This window comes from Tasmannia lanceolata, unplaced genomic scaffold (genome assembly GCF_043159265.1).
Source record: "Tasmannia lanceolata isolate RefF3 unplaced genomic scaffold, GAP_Taslan_0.1 ptg000015l, whole genome shotgun sequence".
Classification (NCBI taxonomy): Eukaryota; Viridiplantae; Streptophyta; class Magnoliopsida; order Canellales; family Winteraceae; genus Tasmannia; species Tasmannia lanceolata.
In genome coordinates, this window is record NW_027518692.1 from 42,194,062 (window position 1) to 42,212,793 (window position 18,732).

Sequence of the window (18,732 nt, forward strand, 5' to 3'; positions counted from 1 at the left end):
TACCTCCTTTTATGTTCTGCTGGTTATAGTGAACATGTCTTTTGCTCAAGCTGAGCATTATGTACTTTTTTTTTTTTTTTGAAAGTAGCATTATATACTTCTTGACAGCAAAAAGGAGAATACTGATATGGAACCCCCTTGATTTGATGGATGCACCCTTTTTACTCTAAACTGTTCTTGTTCACCATTACAATTCCCAACAAGCTACAGTGAGAAAGTTCACAGAAAGAAGAGTGTATCTATCATGAGAATTTATATGATGGGTGGCCGTGAAAACACGTGAAGTCTGAAAAAAGTAGGTACGGCCCACTTTTTTTATGATCCAAACCGTTCATCTGCTTGGGCACAACGTGAATATGCCCAAAAAATCATTTCCATATGATGATCTTAACCCTCCGATCTGTAGAAGATTCCATAAATGATTTTTGGAAATCTCCATATTCAGATCAGTTAAGATCGGAGGGTTGGGATCATCCTATGGAAATGATTTTTGGGGCACAACCTATTTACGTTGTGCCCAAACAGATGAACGGTTTGGATCATAAAAAAAAAGTGAACCGTACCTACTTTTTTAGACTTCACGTGTTTTCACGGCCACCCATCATATAAATTCTCATCTATCAAAACATGGGTTTCCAATATCTAGACCAATGAAAAATTACTAATTTTTTAAGGGAAAAAATGATCTTTCCATCACTCTTTTCTCCCCATTTTGCCCGCATTTTTTGTGTACGCTGTGTTTTCTTTCTGCCTTTCTTCTTTCACTTCTCCAATTTAAGGTAAGGAAGTGATGATGGTATTTGGGTATTCATTGAAGAATTTAATCCGTGAGGGTAATTCATGCAATTCCGCCCATTGTCTTATTTGTCATAGTCGATAGCCTTTCATTGTATTTTGCAGGCCCCTGTTTTGATAATGGGTACTCAGTTTGATAATTACACTCACTTTTATATGACACTTCCTTATGTTTCAGCCCATGTGAGTTTAAGATTATGAGAACCGATGCCGAGTCCAATAATCGGTATTGGAATCACAATTGGTTCTCATAACACCACGATCAATAGTCACTCTCTTTGCACGCCTTTTGAAAGTTGCACTAACTCTGTTTTGATAATGTTACTCATAATAAATAGTCTTTACCGCACTAATCTCTCTCTCTAGTAAGTGAGAAAATGGTGGAAAAAATAATTCTCTATTTGGGAATAAAAAACACAAGGCATTTGCTTATAATTTTCATGTGAATTTTATGAAGGAAATGGCACTGACAATGCATTTGTTTATAATTCTCATGTAAATTTTATAATTGAAATGGGTGGAAAATTTATTTTTTATGTTGAAAGTATCACTGCAAATGGCATTTGTTTATAATTCTAATGTAAATTTTATAAAGGAAATGGGTGGAAAATTTATTTTTATGTTGAAAGAGATACTCTACCAATTGTAAAAGGGCATAAAATTTGTTTTACTACTATTTTATATGAAAGAAAGGAAGCCTGTATGTAAAAGCAAAGGTCCTCCTAATAAAAAGAAATCCATTAATTTTGATTTATTTTAGGAGATTTGATTGGGACCATGGCAGAAGGAATTTTGCGGCAGGGCCGTTGCATGTTAGAACAGCCACACAGGCTCAGATTTTGTCTTATTCATTTAATTTACCTAAGGTGCAACGCTTTTGGAGTCCCCAACCGATTGTTGGACTCAAATTTAGTGCAAATTTTGGTCCAACAATCGGTTGGGTACTCCACAATTGGTTGTTATAATCTAAAACAAACAGGCCCTTAGCCAAATTAGGATTTAGGAGCTTCTAGTGAAACATTTTATATCGAAATCTACAAAAAAAAAATTAGGGTTGGCACTCCTCAACCCAGGTTCGGTTTGGGTCGGGTAGGGTTGGGTGAGATTTTTTTTAAAAATTTGAATGATAATTCCTTGTCTTTTGTTTGAAAAGGGGCTATGATTGCTGCACCTTAAGCCTAAAAGTTAGCTATAAACATGATAGAACTACAAACAGTCTAACAGAATTCCAAACAGTGCAGACACTGAATTGCAGGCAAATGGTGTAGAGAAAGACAAGTCCTGGAAGGAAGAAAATGGTGAAACGAGAGAATTGAACAAAGAAAAACCAACTAAGGAATTATACGGAGTGATGACTTTATCAGTTTAATAATTCCTACAAATAACTATCTTCTTTTACAATACAAATAAAATGCCGTAAAATATGATATAAGGGCTGGGGATCTAACCTAATTAATCTCCGGTTATGCTTCTAATCACTAGATATACATCACTTGCAAATAAGCCAGGGGGAAAAAAATAATTCTACAAACCTTCAAGGGTCCCAGGATGTTGGTTGACATTATCAGTTGTATGCTTCGTTTTCCAGTTCCCAAATAACCACTTTACCATCCAATCCTGTGTAAATGACATGATAGATGAGTTAAGGAAAATCTTAACAAAAAAAGGCAATTCTTAGGAAGCAAACATCTAAAAGACAGGAAGACTAGTAAGAAAAACAGAACCCATCTTCCTACTAACCAGAAGTGCTGAAACTTTTCACAGTATTATCCCCTGCTTTCTTCAATGGCACGATATAACTAAATAGCCAAAGAACGGTCCGTTAAACGAAAAGAATGCAACATGGAATAGTGTAGTCCCTAGGGATTAGTCCCGCCCTAAATGGGGTGGGGATACCCTATGCCATAAAAAAAAATGAAATAGGGGAGTCCATGTTATTGATTGAGCCAAGAAAACGTACGTTATGCAATTTTCATGAGCACCTCCCCGAGGTCTCGAAGGTTCGACTGCATCGTTGCTCACTCCATGTTTTGATTGACCATACAACTTCCCAAATGCTTCTGAAAACTGAAATAACATGTATTCTAAAGTATCAGATTACCAGCTCCTATACAAGTCTTAATGACCTAAAAGCCTTGCATAATTTTTGAACTTAAAAGGACTCCCCTTGCTCTAATTCATGATTGGAACTATGGAAATGATGGCTTAGAAAACATAGATATGTGGAGAATCGCATGAACACAAGGATTGGGTTTTACTGGAGATTCATATTCATTATATTTTATGGTTGATATTTTTTTCCTAAGTTTTGGATTAGCATAATAAGTTGCAACATGAATGCTTCCTGTCAAAATAAATAATCAGGTGGATCAATGCAGGTTGAGTTTTTTTAATATTTGATAACAGATAACCATACTTCATTAAGAAACAAAAAATAAAATCAGCAAAAAGACATTATAGCATGATAACATTGGGCAAGAGGCCCGATATACAATTGCTGCCTATGAACACGCAACTTCCCCAATATATCGGCAAGGTCATTAGCACCCCTTGAAAATTCTCCCAAATCTCCTTTATAATAAGATTTTCTTCTTGTTGGTTTTACAAAAGTAATATGCCGAAAAAAGAGAGCTAAATAAGCATTTGTAACGTGTTGGAGAGTAACTAAAATTCAAACTCGTCATTACTTCAACGTTATTTCCCTAAATTCCAGTAGCTAAGCATTTTTACTTACACGTGCATTATTTTCATATCCATGAAAAATAGTCATACCCTGTAAAATGAATACATACCTGTGAACCATATTTTGAACCTGATGGTGCTATTTTCCTTTCATCAAGGAATTTGACAAAGCTCCTAGGACAACAAAACATACAAAAATGTCAATCGTTTTCTTCTTGAAAGAAAAATTCATGACCCTTGGCTGTAATAAAAGAGGCTAACCAGCTTTCAATCTATGTCACCTGGACTTAAATTAGGCACTTGTTCAGTGAAAAAAGAAAAGAAAAGAAAGCAACACAAACAGTTCCAATTTCATCTTAAAATACTATCAAATGAGATGCACTGCAATTGTTAGGGGAAAGGGTGCTCTAAGTGAGCCTGATTTGTCTCCAAGAACTACTAAGCCCAAAAGATCCACCTAAGCTGATAAGGAGGATCCTATTTCATATGTGGATCATATTATTATTTGAAAAACGGTCTTCACATTACGCAATAAGAGATTATTTATACAATGAACCATATAGCATAACATATTCCTCTTTCATCTGCAGGGAGGATCCATTTTCATATGTGGATCACACTATTATTTAAAAAAGGAGTCTTCACATTAAGTAATAAGAGATTCTTTATATAATGAACCATACGACATACCATATGCCTCTTTCATCAGCAGTGAAAACCATAGGGTTGCAGTCAAATCCCACACCTATAACCATCCTCTCAGAAACAAATAAGACCTGGAAAATGGTGACATGATGCCCACCAATCATTATTCTTCAGTATATGCATATGTTTCAAACCAAAAGGCACTAGAAGATAAAATAGAAAGCCCAGATATGTAAAGTTAGCAAGAGAGGATGTTGACCCACATCACGGAGAGGCAAATCATGGAATGCTACATTTTGAGCAGAAGGAGATGGACCAATGTCATCAACAAAGTAGATCATTGAATTGTGACCTGAACAGTTATAAAAACGACATGGTCATTTTAAGTTCATTCCAACCTCTCTCTCTCTCTCTCTCTCTCTCTATATATATATATATATATATATATATATATATATATATAGAGAGAGAGAGAGAGAGAGAGAGAGAGAGAGAGAGAGAGAGAGAGAACGGTTCCTGCACATATGTGTAGATAAGTTATCTACACACTAACTTAAAATAGAGTGGGGGCCACATTATTTGGGTGATCCAAACCATTCATTTTTAAGGCCCTCACATAGATAGGGTGTCCACAAAAAATCAGATCCATAGGATCATCCTAACCATTCGAACTGTGGAGACAAAAAATGGACTAATTTGTGAAGGTTTAAAGACATCCATTTTACCTCCACAAATCGTAGGGTTGGGATGATCCTATGGATCTGATTTTTTGTAGACACCCTATCTATGTGAGGGCCTTTAAAATGGATGGCTTGGATCACCCAAACAATGTGGGCCCCCACTGTATTTTAAGCTAGTGTGTAGAGAACTCTCTACACATATGTGTAGGAACCGTTTTTTCATATATATATATATATATATATATATATATATATATATATATATATATGAGGAAAAGGATTGTACGCTCGACCGTACCTAAAGTTAGGTACGGTAGAGTGCCAAATCACATGGGTCCCATATTTTTGGTGGGCATCTAAACCATTCATTTGCAACCGCAAATCTGCCCATTTTGGCCTCCAGTTTTGGAGGGGTTAGGATGATTCAATGGTGCTGATTTTTGGTATGCACCCTATCTATGATGGGGCCTTGCAAATGAATGGTTTAGATGCCCACCAAAAATGGGGGACCCATGTGATTTGGCACTCTACCGTACCTAACTTTAGGTACGGTCGAGCGTACAATCCTTTTCCTCATATATATATATATATATATATATATATATATAAGCACTTTTATTGATAGGGAAATGAGAGAACTAGAAACCAGGGAATGCAAATAAAAAAAACACAAAAAATCAAAGAAGCAAAAATCACCACATCCTATCGCAACGGTTAAACTTCACACAAAGTATTTAAGTGCAATAGAAGGCTGCCATAAAGTCAATATGAAGGCCAAACATTATAAATCCAAAATTTATATTATAAACTACCATTAAGCTGTTTCGAAGGTAGAAAATGTCCTATGAATAATTGGAAAGATGTAAATATTCATCATGGTGAAGTTGGTGGAAAAATCTGACCTGCATAAGCTAAAGTATTGCCACTTGGGGACCACTTTACACCAAATGTCCAACTAAATGAAAGGTCAAGTTGCACGATTTGCTGATTCAACAAAAAAAAATCGTCAGACTATATAATACGTAAGGAGAAATATACACAGAGGAGGCTCTGGACTTTCAAGTCATGACTTGAAAGATGAAAATATTTTTTGATGGGTAAGATGAAAATATAAGATATTCATTGCTGAAAAGCCCGCCACACAAAATCATAAAAAGAAGAGAAGCATATTGAAAAGAATATGGGAGCATGAAGTTTGACAACTTGAACCAGCCTCAGTGGATACAGATATCACTGGATAGCTTCACGATATCTCCACACTTTATATATAATAATTACCAAATTTTCACCAGCCTCACGAACGATGAATTGAACTCCTAATAAGATATTTCTCTTAATCTTACCAAGAACTCAGAAAATTGGATAAGCATGGCAAGCAAAGTGATCCAGAAATTCAGTAACCAAATAATGTCCATCAAAATTTTGGTGTTGATAATCGCCAAATCCAAGTCAAAAGATTAATTTGCAGGTCATATAGGTTTGGCACCAAACTACAATTACTACTATTTCGTCCCAGCTACTGCATAATGAGGACACCACTATTTCAAGAAGATAGCATTATACCCAAAGTTCCGTACATCACAATCCAAACACTTCTGCCTAAATATAATTCTAAACAAATGCTTCAAAACCAACTTACAAAATATTGCTTCCAACTTCCACAACTACTCCAACTCAGTGACTCGACTCGGAACTCCGCCGAGTCAACTCACTTTTACCTTGGCTGTGTTCCACGTTGCACTGCATCTGCATTCTGCGTTTTGCCTTAAAGAGTCAATAAAAACTCCTTGACTCTTCCGAGCTATGACCGAGTCAACCGAGTACTCAGCCGCATCAACTACGTTCTTGGCCGCGTCCGCGCCGAGTCAACAAGGATTTTTCTTGTCCGTGTTTTGCATCACATCTGAGTTTTTGAACACTGCTCCAACTCCAACTGAATGAAACGAGCTAGCATCACTAATTATGGATGAAGCCAAAAATTTTGAGCTCAAACATTTGGTTACAACAGAAAGACATGAATGCTAACTATTATTGTACATAGAAGTGAAGCTCAAAGCACTGAGGTCTTTTAACAAAGAAAAGTTCGGTAGTTTTGAGTCTTATGAGCGAGTACAATGTTAAGAGAATTGGAATGAATGTAACTTAGTTTACAATTAAAAGCCCTAGAGAAATCAATGCATTTTCGAGCTCTTTCCAGACTGATCTTGAGCAAGAACACCTTCCAGTGTTCATACAGGCTGAATATCCAGGATCCAAGAACTAATTTTTTGGCATATGACCAAAGTTTTAACCAGGGTTTAGTCCAGAAAAGGCATCTATAAATGACAAGACAAATGCAGAAAAATAAAAGAGCATACTATTTTCATACTCCTTGCCTTTGTTCTTTAAGTTTAAAAAAACACAACTCCAAATATGCAATCAGTTTATAAAGGAGGACATTCTATATAAACAATACATAATTCATAAAGAAGGATCACAGGTTTCGATGTCTTATTCAAAATAATGAACAGGAACACAACATTTATAATAGCAAAAAGGAAAGGTTATTTATAATGGGACCTCTCCAAATTTCAAATCAGAAGGCAGGCTTGTTCCTGAATCCCTGAATCAATAGGAATATACAAATATTAGATATTTGGATTACAAAATATATAATGAAAATATTTAGTTAGATTCGAATTAAAATGCCCACACAGCTTATTTCGACATACCTTGAATCAACACCCTTGATGAAAGTGGAAAAAATTCTGCATTTTCCATCAGTAGATGTTGTTGCTACAAGAATCTGTAAACAAAAATGAGACATGAGCATTGAGAACAAAATTAATACATTACCGACATATGCTGCACACAGGAAGAACCGAAGAAGTGCTGAAATTGCAACGCCGGTTAACCAATAGATCAATGCTTACATAGTTTGAGTTAATGAAAGATAAATCATGAATATTTCAAAACTATAATCATGTGAAGCAAGGAAACAATGCTTTTACTAATTCCAATGTGCAACCAATAAGATTGTGATAGAAAAATTCAGTTACAGCTGCTCTATGATGAGAACATCCAAGTTGAAAAGACATTTTATCATTAGCATCTAAGTGCAAAATTTTAAGCTTGACAAAATGATAAATAGCATCGTGTACCTACACATACAAGAACTACTTGATATCGCGTGGTCAAATACAAACTCAATCACTGCTTTGGAGCTTGGAATGGTAAAATGCAGAACTAGTAGCAGATGGTTGTAAAATAAGAGCTACAATTCAGTGTCTATCAAGATGCCATTCGGAAAAAAAAAAGATGCCACAAATTTAAGAAAACTTTCAATCATCAACATAAAAGATGTAAGATGTGTCAAATGAAGTCAAAATTATTTCTCGAAATTGAGTGGGTATACAAGATCTAAGTATAAAGCCAATCGCCGCGTTGAAACTTGTAAGGATAGAAAGCGAAACCAATAGCAAAAGGATGTAACATAAGAACCACATTTGAGTCCCACTATCATGACGACCGCAAAAAGAAGAAAATTTCCAAATGCCAGGGTTAAAAATGGAAGATGTGACAAAAGAAGTCAAAAGAAAGAACCTTTTGAACTGAACTGAAAGCTGAATCATTAGTTGGCAAAACAAATATAATTACAGATGCACCCTTGACATGTTATAAATGATCATTTATAAGTATAACCACATCCATTAAAAACAGTCCGGGTTCTGCACTTCCAGACCATGCTTTCAATACTACTTGCGCGTATCTATGTTCTTCCAGGTTTAAGGATATAGAGGATACTCAGTGTTAAGTGTAAACTAAGAAAAAAAAGGAAATATACGTACGTTATTAGGATGCCAGGCTACACTTGTAACAGATGAATTATGCCTTTTCCTGATAAGTTTACTCACCCACCTGGAGAAAACACACCATCCAGATGATAATCATTGAATCCAGAGACTACAATTTGCATTAGAATCACATCGCCCAACCATGTCATCTATATTCAATCAGTTAAGACAACAAGACTACTTTAACTACTGTGCAGGAAAATTATTGAAAATGACAGCACACATTTTTATGATAGAATATTGATAAGAAGCTGATATTTGCACCTTATTCAGGTACCATACACCCCTCTTTATTTTTAGATCTTTAATTGGTTTGCAGTTCAACGGGAAAATGAAAAGAGTTCAAAATACAGGGTAGGCTAATAAATAGAGAATGACTAGGTGACATTCACTGTTGGGGTCAAAGTATGTATTCACTGTTGGGGTCAAAGTATGTGAAATCAAAACTTTTGATCTTGTAGAACAACATGAGACGACCCTCATGATCTTGGTCTCATGCCGAATAGACAGCCCGTGTATAAGATAAAAGGGCTACAAAAATCAATGGTTTAGCCTTGCTTTGCGGGATCCTAAATGAAGCTTGACAGACCAAGGGGCTATGATAATCTAAACTAGGTGTTCTCAGCGGCATTTGGGCAGACTTTTGCTCTACTTGGATCTGATCATATTCGCATGGCACAAGCAGGCCCAAAAAGTAGATGTTAGGAAAAATCTCAAAAAGACACTTTAATAATAATTACAATATTTTCATGTGTTTCAACATGAAAACATCGGAATGGTTTCATGATATTTTATTTTTATTTTTTATATATTTTCAATATTTTATTTTTCCAGTTTTTATTTAAATATAAACCCAAATAATAATAATAATAAAAGAAAATCCCCAACAATTTTGTTCCATTTTTCTCCTACATCTGAACATTCCAGTGTTTCGTTTAGGAAAAGACGCTACAACCAGTGGAAAAAAATTGCATGAGAAAATGGCAAGATTTTCTAAAGTTCAAGTGGGATTTTTAGGAATGAATAGAATTCTTGAGCATGAAAATGAGGGGTTTTGATGTGTTTTCAACCCTCCCATTTGTTTGGAAGGTTAAGACATTAAATGCCCCTCAAATGGTTAGAAAGTAACCACTAACAAAGGCTAAGAATGGAAAACCAAAAAAGAGAAAAAATTGCAAAATTGGAAATAGGCAAACTTTTGGCGCAGCTTCGGGTGGAATGGCTTGTTTCAGTTGAAATGACCGGAATAGGCATATGTTTGCCCGGAAAGTTCCGTTTCTAGTTTTGCTTTGTTTTCTGCTCCAGAACGGGATGGAACAGGACGGAATTGATAACTAAGCACGAGACATACCCTTCCTGAGAAATGCACAGGACAAATATTTGTGACTAATACAAAAGTGCCTTGTGTAGATGAAATTTGTGGCCTGCAAGTCATTTTTAATTAAAAATTGCTATGTGCTTCATGGGCCATGTTAGGATGTGTGTATTGGCATCATATAAAGTGAGGTTCTTGTTCCTCCACGTATGTATGATATGCTCGAAAGCTGCTTGACACTAGAGCTAGTGCCACAGCTTTGGTTGTAGGTTAGCGGTGGGGCAATCCCCGGGATTAAACTCTTGCTCCTTTATAATATCACTTTTAATTATTGTTTCTGAAAAGGTGCATTATCTAACATGAAACAGTTGGTACTTGGTGCTAGTCTGGATACCCATTTATGGAATTAGACCATGTCAATTAGCCTCTGCTAGTTATCCAAGATTCTAAACCAGTGCACCAAGCCACTACCCCAAAAATTGAAGGTATATTATGTTTGTCAACTTTCCACAACTTACAAGTAAAATGCACTTTTGGAAGCTAAGGGGCGGATAGACTTTTCACATGACATGTTACTCTCACGGACACTAACGACATGGCAAGTGGGAGAATGTTCTACAACTGTTGTAGATGGGAAAAGTCCTAAAAGACGAAAATATAATGAAACAAGTGCATCACTACACATATTAAAATTTAGCACTTACATGTTTAACAAAATTTAGGCACAAAGAGTTGAAAAGGAGTATCAGTTACATTTTAACAAAATTTAGGCACAAAGAGTTGAAAAGGAGATGATAAAAATGGCAGAAAAGGATTTACCAGTTATTCTCCTGCTCATAATAGCAGATACAAACAGTTTTAGCCCCACTTCCAACAGCAAACTTGTTTTCTGAAGAATGAGCCGCTAACTCATCAAAATTATATGCGAAGCATTTGAATAGTAAAATGAATTTTATCTCTACAAGTGCAATTTCAAAAGCAAATATTACAGTTTAATGAGCAGTTAAATAGTAAAACTAATCTATCTCTATAACAACATCTAAATCTTACTTTAATGAAAAAAACCTTCCATAATGGGCAGATATGAAACTAATAGAATACAAGCTAGTATGATTATGAGAGAGAGCAAATGACATTGTGTTCTGACTTCTGAATCCCAGACATGCTGTTACGAAAGTGCCTGAGCTACCGACCCTGGTCAGTTTCCTGTTCGGTTTCTTTCCACTTGTTTCAAATTACAACATGCATTTTCCAATTTCAAACAATGAATTCATGCAAAATGTCCAATGCCTAACCACCCTATAAGATTATATCTAAAGCACTTTGTTTATGATGGCATGGCAAACTCCCCAACTACAGACAATTTAACACATGAAAGTTACCGCGTCGATGTTCAATTACATACCTATGTACTTTAGCAATATCAGTTTTGAGTTTTGTAACCCAAAAGAATAATAATTAAGTGCAGTTTTGAACCGAGCATAAATAGTTATTGAGCAACATTTATGAACTCCTAAGTCATGATAAATGACACAAAACTCATGCATCTTTGATACAGAAACACCTTTAGGAACTATTGTGATGATCCGTGAGTATTTTTTTTTTTTTAGTATTTGATTGATAGAAATCCATTTTATTAGGATAAAAATGTTTTAATTAAAAAGAAAGAAGGAAACATCACCTGCAGACAGTATGCAAGAGCTAGAGACACACAACGACACAAGCCCCTCCGGCAAACACTGCTATAGGTGGAAAAAAAAAACTACCCCTGATGACATAAATAGAGGTCACCTGTAATAAATGCTATGTAAAGTTGACCACACTAGAAGTCTCATTAATATGAGATGATATTGTAAAAGATGAGGCAATCTCATGTGAGGAGGTTGGAACAAGAGAGTAAAGGAGAAAAGAGAGACACACCCACATCATATTGACTTAAGTGTTCTTTCTAATGCTCCCCCTCAAACTGGACTGTCTTTGAACATGTTCAGCTTGCAAGATTGATAGGGATGGGGAGAACCTATCTTCGTGCGTAAGAGAGGGGAGATGGGTTTGCAATTTTTGTAGGTCAGGAAGGGGACATTTTAGTCCAAAATTGCTAGATTTTGTATAGGGGTTTGAGAATCTTCTAGGTTCCTTTCTTTCTTATATATATGCATGCCTTAGGGACCTTTTCTTTAAGCCTTTTTTGCCAAAAGGTCCCTGCTTTGAAAAGAATATGCTAATAAGTCCTTAAGAATACCATATTCTCCAAAAAATAAAAGCTTTTTGAAAATAATTGCTAAACAGCCCTAAAACAGACGACTGTAAATTTGCTCAATTAATATTTTTAAAATAACAAATGACCTTTAGTTTTAAGTCATTTTCTTTATTTCACGGTTTACCTTCTCCCTCCCATTTCTCTTGCATTCACAAATGAAACTCTAGCTCTTATTCTCTCTTCACAATCAAAACCAAAACCGTATCTGGTAGCCGTGATCGACATTTCTCCATTATGCTCTGTTTGGTTGATGGGTTTTTTTTTTACCCAGGATTTATGTGGGTAAAGGTTTAGTGGTCACATCTGCTTTTTCTTGCTGACATCAGCAAAATCTTGTCTTGAAAATGGTGTTCTCTCTTTCTCTCTCTACTCTCTCTCTCCACTCATCATAATATCTTTCTCTAATTAATGCTTGTCCCCTCTTTTGTCTCCTACCTTTACCCACATAAATCCCAGGTAAAAAAAAAAACCCAGCAACCAAACAGAGCATTAGAGAACCCAATCCGTTTCACTGAAGATCTCCACCAAGCCGTCAAGAAGTCCAACATTTCTCCAAGGTGAGTATTTTCTCTTAATTACTCCACCAGGCCATCATGTACATTTCTCCACCAGTTCGTTTGTGGGAGAGGGGTTTTCGTTGGGATTTTTTAGGTCCTGTTTGTTTTGGATGGATTCACAATTGGTCGTTAGTTTTGGACTCACCGCCATCTACTATATTGATTGCAATAGGGGTGCAACTTGGGACGGGTCGGGTTGAGCTTTTGCTAAAAATGAATTAAAATCAACCCGACCCGATTTTAAGGTAAAAGCTCAACCCGAATTTCAAAAAAGTGACCCGAGTTGCACCCATTGCAATAGGATCTACAAAGCCTCATACACCACAATATACTAGATTGTGATGTGTGATCAATCGACCTCCGGTTTGATGCCCTAGGATCCTAAGGTGTGAGGCCCTGGATCAACTATCTTCCTTCTCTATCTCATCTTCTCCAAAGGTATTACCAAACCCTTCTATTTTTTTTTGCTCGAATTTTAAGACCATCTGGGTGATCAACTACTTCGAGGTTTTTTATTGAATTTATTTAAAGGTTTTATTAGAGCAGTAATACGACCTACCGAAAAGAGCACTATTGAGATTAATCTGAATGGATCAGATTAATCTCAATTGGGTGTCGCAGCCAAAGGGCATATAGGGTGTCAAAGGAATCCTGGACGCTAGATGGTGGTGTAGGAGACTTTGTAGATCCTATTGTAACATATAGAAGCCCTCATGTTGAAATAGTAGCACATGCAACTCAACAAACGTAGGTGGCCTTTTGCGTGTGAGAACGGAAGTATTAAAGATGCCAATCATTTTCGAGAGCAGAGAGTATGTAGCATACCATACCATGTTCACAGAGAGTAGCAAATAAATCAAAAAGACCTTTCATTTTATTGAGGACATGACAATGGAAAGGTTTCCTTTACAGTAAGTATGAAATTTCATACAAAGTTGCACGATACAAAATTTTGATTGTTGTGAATAGGAATCATGTAGTGCAATCCACGAATGACAAGAAGAGAGGGAGGATAAGTGGATAAGCTCGTACTTCCCCAGTAAGTGAGGAATTCGGCCACACACGCACGCGCACGAGCGTAATGCCAAGGTTTTAAATCTCGATTTCGGTTTCGGTCATCAGCGAAACCGAAATGTTTCGGTTTCGGTCATCAGCGAAACCGAAATGTTTCGGTTTCGGTATGAAATTTCGGACGAAATCTTGTAAAAAATTTCCGAAACGTTTCACCGAAATTTCCGAAACGTTTCAACGAAATTTCCGAAACATTTCACCGAAATTTCCGAAATTTCGAGTGAAATTTTGTACTTCACCGAAACGTTTCACTGAAACCAAAATATTTCGTTTGAAACGTTCGTTTCGGCCGAAATTTCCGAAATTTCGAGTGAAATTTTGTACTTCACCGAAACGTTTCACCGAAACCAAAATATTTCGGCCGAAACGTTCGTTTCGGCCGAAATTTAAAACCATGGTTTCAGCTTCTATCCCCACCGAAAGACATACCGAAACTAAAATGCATAGCGGAACCAAAATCATAAGAGTATTAACGGCGTACTATACTAGTATGTTATACATTATTATATTTATATGATTTGCAAGTGAAATATGGAAAAATTTTAAATGAATTACATGATGGGTGATTTTTTGCTCATGTGATGATTTTTTAGTGTATTTGTGCTTATTCTAGCACTTCCTGAAGTTTCATCTTAAATGCATCCAAAATTGACATGTTTCAATTGCACATATTTCCATACGTTTCCATAAATTTACAGGATTTCCACGAAAATTTCCATCCAAAATTGACATGTTTCAACTTCCACACGACAGAAACACATACTGGAACCGAAACATAAAATGTTGACCCCAGTCATGTGATCAATCATTCCTAGTGCGTTTGCGATCGGAGTCGTGTCCTTTTCCAAAGAAGAAAGTTATCACGAGATAACTTTAAAGTAACAAAATGGGCAACAGACGATAAAGGAAAGATTTTTTTTTATGGAAGAGGAATTCATTGGAACTGATAGGTTGTCTCTTCCCCATCCACCCTCTCTTTTTTCACTTCTATTAATTAAATAGATTTTTTGGGAAGAATTAGGGTTAGAGAGAAAGTGGTAGAGGAATTAGGGGTTTAAAAGAGAGATTTGGAGATATGCGTGTTTGAAATGAGGATGCGTGGAGTTTAGGGATTAGGGTTGTGGGATGGGTGAAAGGAGATAGGACTCAACCACTCCAATAATGGAGAAGGTAAGATCCTCAATGCACAACTCAGACAGCTCAGAAAAAATATTAGAACAAGAAGAAAGATTAGACTAGATTAGAGGTTGAACTCTTCCCTGCCTCCTTGATCAATTGTGTTTGCGTAGTAGAATATGACTTCCTTGAACCTTGATCGACTTGCTTTGATATCATGTAAAAGATAAGCAATCTTATGTGAGGAGGAAGAACAAGATATAATTTAGAGAAGAGGAGAGAACCCATACAATTCGTGGGGCTGGTATTGCTGTTGTATTCTCTTAATGAATGGTACATCCCTATCGCATGTATATTTTTCTTTTTTTTGAAAGATCGCCAATTTTATTGAAAAGGAGACCGAGATGGTCTGATTACAAAATAGAAAAAAGAAGAAGCATACAACAAAACAAATCCAGGGAAGAACTTATATAAAGTTATGGAGGGAGAGAGTAAAATAAAGCCAAAGACTCTTTGGACACCCCCAACTTAGCCAATCTGTTGACTTATTTGCGGATCTTGGTACATGCTTAAAGATCAAAGATGTTGATCTTTTGCAGTCGCTAATCTCATCAAAGAATTTGTCAAACCTCCAAGGGTGCTTTTGAGTCCCTTTGAGCCACTTGAGGACATTTAGAGAATGACCTTCTACTACCACATTATTCACATCATTTGTTGCCAAAAGTTGATTCCTCGATGAGCGGCACGGACCTCGGCCTCCGATGCGTCCGCCACCTCGATTGGCCCCGCAAAAGCCCACATTATATCCCCTTGATCATTTCTAAGAACCCCCCCCCCCCCCCCCCACCCCCCCGCCCAATTCCGGCCGGGCCTGGATTACCCAAGCTAGAACCATCAAAGTTGAATTTTAGAAAGCCAGTAGGAAGGGGATCCCAACTTTGGGAAACTTTTTGCTTCTTTTCCACATCCTTGCATATCTCTTGCCAACCTTCCCAAAGGTCATAAGCCGATACAAATCTAAAAGATGGGAGTCTTTACCCGAGAAATGGGCAGGGCTATCACCTTGATAAATAATAAGGCGGTACCTCTCTATTCCCTATCACATGTATATATAAACCCAAAAGTTACATAATGACAAAATTTCCATTAATGATGTGACACATCATAAGACTGTGTATGCACCACACTGACTAAAGTGTCATTTCTACTAGCTATATATATATATATATGTATGTATGTATGTATGTATGTATGTATGTATAACTGCCACAACAGCTAAAATAAAAACGCCTTGAAATAATAAGCAATAACAGTGACTAAATTACTCCATGAGGTACAAACTATCACAAACATTACATTTCTAACACATCTTCAATATATACTGATCAGGCGATCATGCATCACTCTATTCAATACAAAAATTAATATTGAAGAAAAATGATTAGCATCCTAAAAACAAATGATTAACATCCTAAAAACATAATACAGAACTTCAAGCGAATGTATCTTCAATCATTGTGTAATAGAGTATCCATCTTGATGCAGCCAACCACAGTAGGCTATACTAGCAACTTTTATTCGGAATATGAAGTTTATAACACCTACAGGATTCACCATCCAAACAGAAAAACAGTATGACTTATAAGGTACACCCATTTGCATTAGATGATCCGCATAATGGAAAATTCAGAATAAATAAAGACGATTGCTCAAGGGAAAGCTAAATATGTGAAACTAGTTGGACTAAATTACCCTTAGGACTCCACTGAACACAAAGAGCAGCACGGTTCAGTCTAAGAATAACAAGGGTGGGTACCCATTCCAATGCTTCTTGGTTCCAAACATATCTGGAATGAAATCCATAATAAAAAGATCAAAAACATAGAATTATGGTTAAGTATGATGAGGGTCAGTTCCCAGTCATGTGGATCTAATCCCAAACATAAATGGGAAGCAATCATAACATAAAATCAAAATCCTGTAAATACAGACTTCAAAACCCATACTTTCATATTCTTCAAAAAAAATACCCAGACTTCCACCCTTTAAAAAGTTTATCCAACAAAGAAATTTTAAAGTATCCAATTAAATAGCCAAAGCAGATACTCACGAGTTCCGATCATGTGACACCGTGACAATCCTGTTGGACCTTACACTCCAGTCTATCCCAGAAATAATCTGATCATGCTGTGAGAGGATAAATTCCAAAAGGCTAAGATATCTATGATAAAATTTCTTATCCATGTTAAATAAAATGTAATCAAGAATATATACACATCATCAACAGATCAGGATGCACTAGAGCAATAATTCATAGAGAATTCAAAGGGTGAAAGTAAGTAGTTAAGTATAAATCTAGCACTATAATGGAAATAATCTGTGACTGATTAACATATACCATCCCATATGAGAATAATCCTTCATATGACACAAGCCAGAAACATTAGATAGAAATTACAAGTGAAGAAAGCATCAATATGAATGAAATAAAATAGTGATACTGGTGGATATATATATATATATATATATATATATATATATATGGCTGTATAAATATCCTATTCTGTTATAAATTATTCAGTATATACGACACACTAGAGTATATGCAATTCAATACAACTAATACGGACATCCGAAGTTATCGACAAAGCAAAATTTGTTATGAGAAAGATCACACCTTACTAGTGGATATATATGGCTGTATACATATCCTAATATGTTATAAATTATTCAGTATATACTACACACTAGAGTATATGCAATTCAATATAACTAATACGGACATCCGAAGTTATCAACAAACCAAAATTTTTGATGAGAAAGATCACACCTTAATGTAACCTTGCAATGAACAAAGAAATGGCTAGACAATCCCCCTCCCTTCAAAGAAAACATATATTTGCGAGACGAATTTCCTTCTTTTTAAAAATGCTGTATGTGCTAATGCTCCTCTCAACCACAGCTTAACAACAAGCACCAACACTTGGGGGCATCAAAGCACCCCAAAATAAACCATTCTGATTGAACGAACGAACTTAACTAGCAAAGACTGACCACGATTACTGGCGTCTTGATTAATATACCCAACCCTACTTTAATATTCTTGAGTGGTTTTACGCACAATGATAACTAACCTAAATAGGCTCGGATATGCATGCCACGTAGATACCTCACCAAACCAAAGGTTTTCCCAAAACCTAATCCCCCCCACAACCCACCCCACACACACACACAGACATCCCCTTCACCCCAACCCTAAAGCTCTACCCTCCTTGAATCACTTGAACATGAAGTGTTTCTATTTTGTTTCTTTAATCATCCATTTCCATATTACCAATCAAATTGTTAAAATCAGCATTTAAAAACTCAAACTTGACCTAGGTAAAAAGCAGTCAACTCAAGAACAAATCAATAATTGGCTTGGTCGATTCTGCATTAAGCAAGTCAAAGGACTATTTATAGCCTTGGTAGGGCAGAACTCGGACTCATGCGAGAACTCAACCAATTTAAAAACCGAGTAGACTCGGGGAGTTTTTAAACAGTGGTTGGACTTGGCCTTGTCTAATATAAGTATATTTGGGTCATGGCACCTTGCGAGTATTTGAACACTGAGAGGAGCCCTGAAGCTACAACTTTGTCTTTGCTTGTGAACTCCACAAAGTTTCCTTCCAATTACAATGGGGATCATCCATCACACTTCCCAAAAGTCCTTCCTCCCTATAGCCCAATGAATTTGCACAGCTAAATTTTTCTGGCTACCACCAAAGAAAGGTTATCT

The 18,732-nt window shown here is 36.3% G+C and overlaps 1 protein-coding gene across 6 annotated transcripts in view; it reads right to left on the reverse strand.

The window, feature by feature from the left end:
• Positions 1-2,107: 2,107 nt before the first annotated feature.
• LOC143847353 (actin-related protein 2/3 complex subunit 1B-like) overlaps positions 2,108-18,732 on the reverse strand; it is an 85,074-nt gene continuing 68,449 nt past the window's right edge. For all 6 annotated transcript variants that reach the window (XM_077356152.1, XM_077356156.1, XM_077356153.1 and 3 more), the window contains 13 exons: positions 17,065-17,141; positions 16,707-16,801; positions 10,770-10,839; positions 8,630-8,699; positions 7,514-7,587; positions 7,362-7,404; positions 5,705-5,786; positions 4,386-4,474; positions 4,168-4,253; positions 3,588-3,651; positions 2,756-2,862; positions 2,536-2,594; positions 2,108-2,412 (listed from right to left, as the gene is read on the reverse strand). In XM_077356152.1, coding sequence (XP_077212267.1) covers positions 2,360-2,412; positions 2,536-2,594; positions 2,756-2,862; positions 3,588-3,651; positions 4,168-4,253; positions 4,386-4,474; positions 5,705-5,786; positions 7,362-7,404; positions 7,514-7,587; positions 8,630-8,699; positions 10,770-10,839; positions 16,707-16,801; positions 17,065-17,141 — 969 coding nt within the window. In that variant the 3' untranslated portion in view covers positions 2,108-2,359. The remainder of the gene's footprint in view (positions 2,413-2,535; positions 2,595-2,755; positions 2,863-3,587; positions 3,652-4,167; positions 4,254-4,385; positions 4,475-5,704; positions 5,787-7,361; positions 7,405-7,513; positions 7,588-8,629; positions 8,700-10,769; positions 10,840-16,706; positions 16,802-17,064; positions 17,142-18,732) is intronic.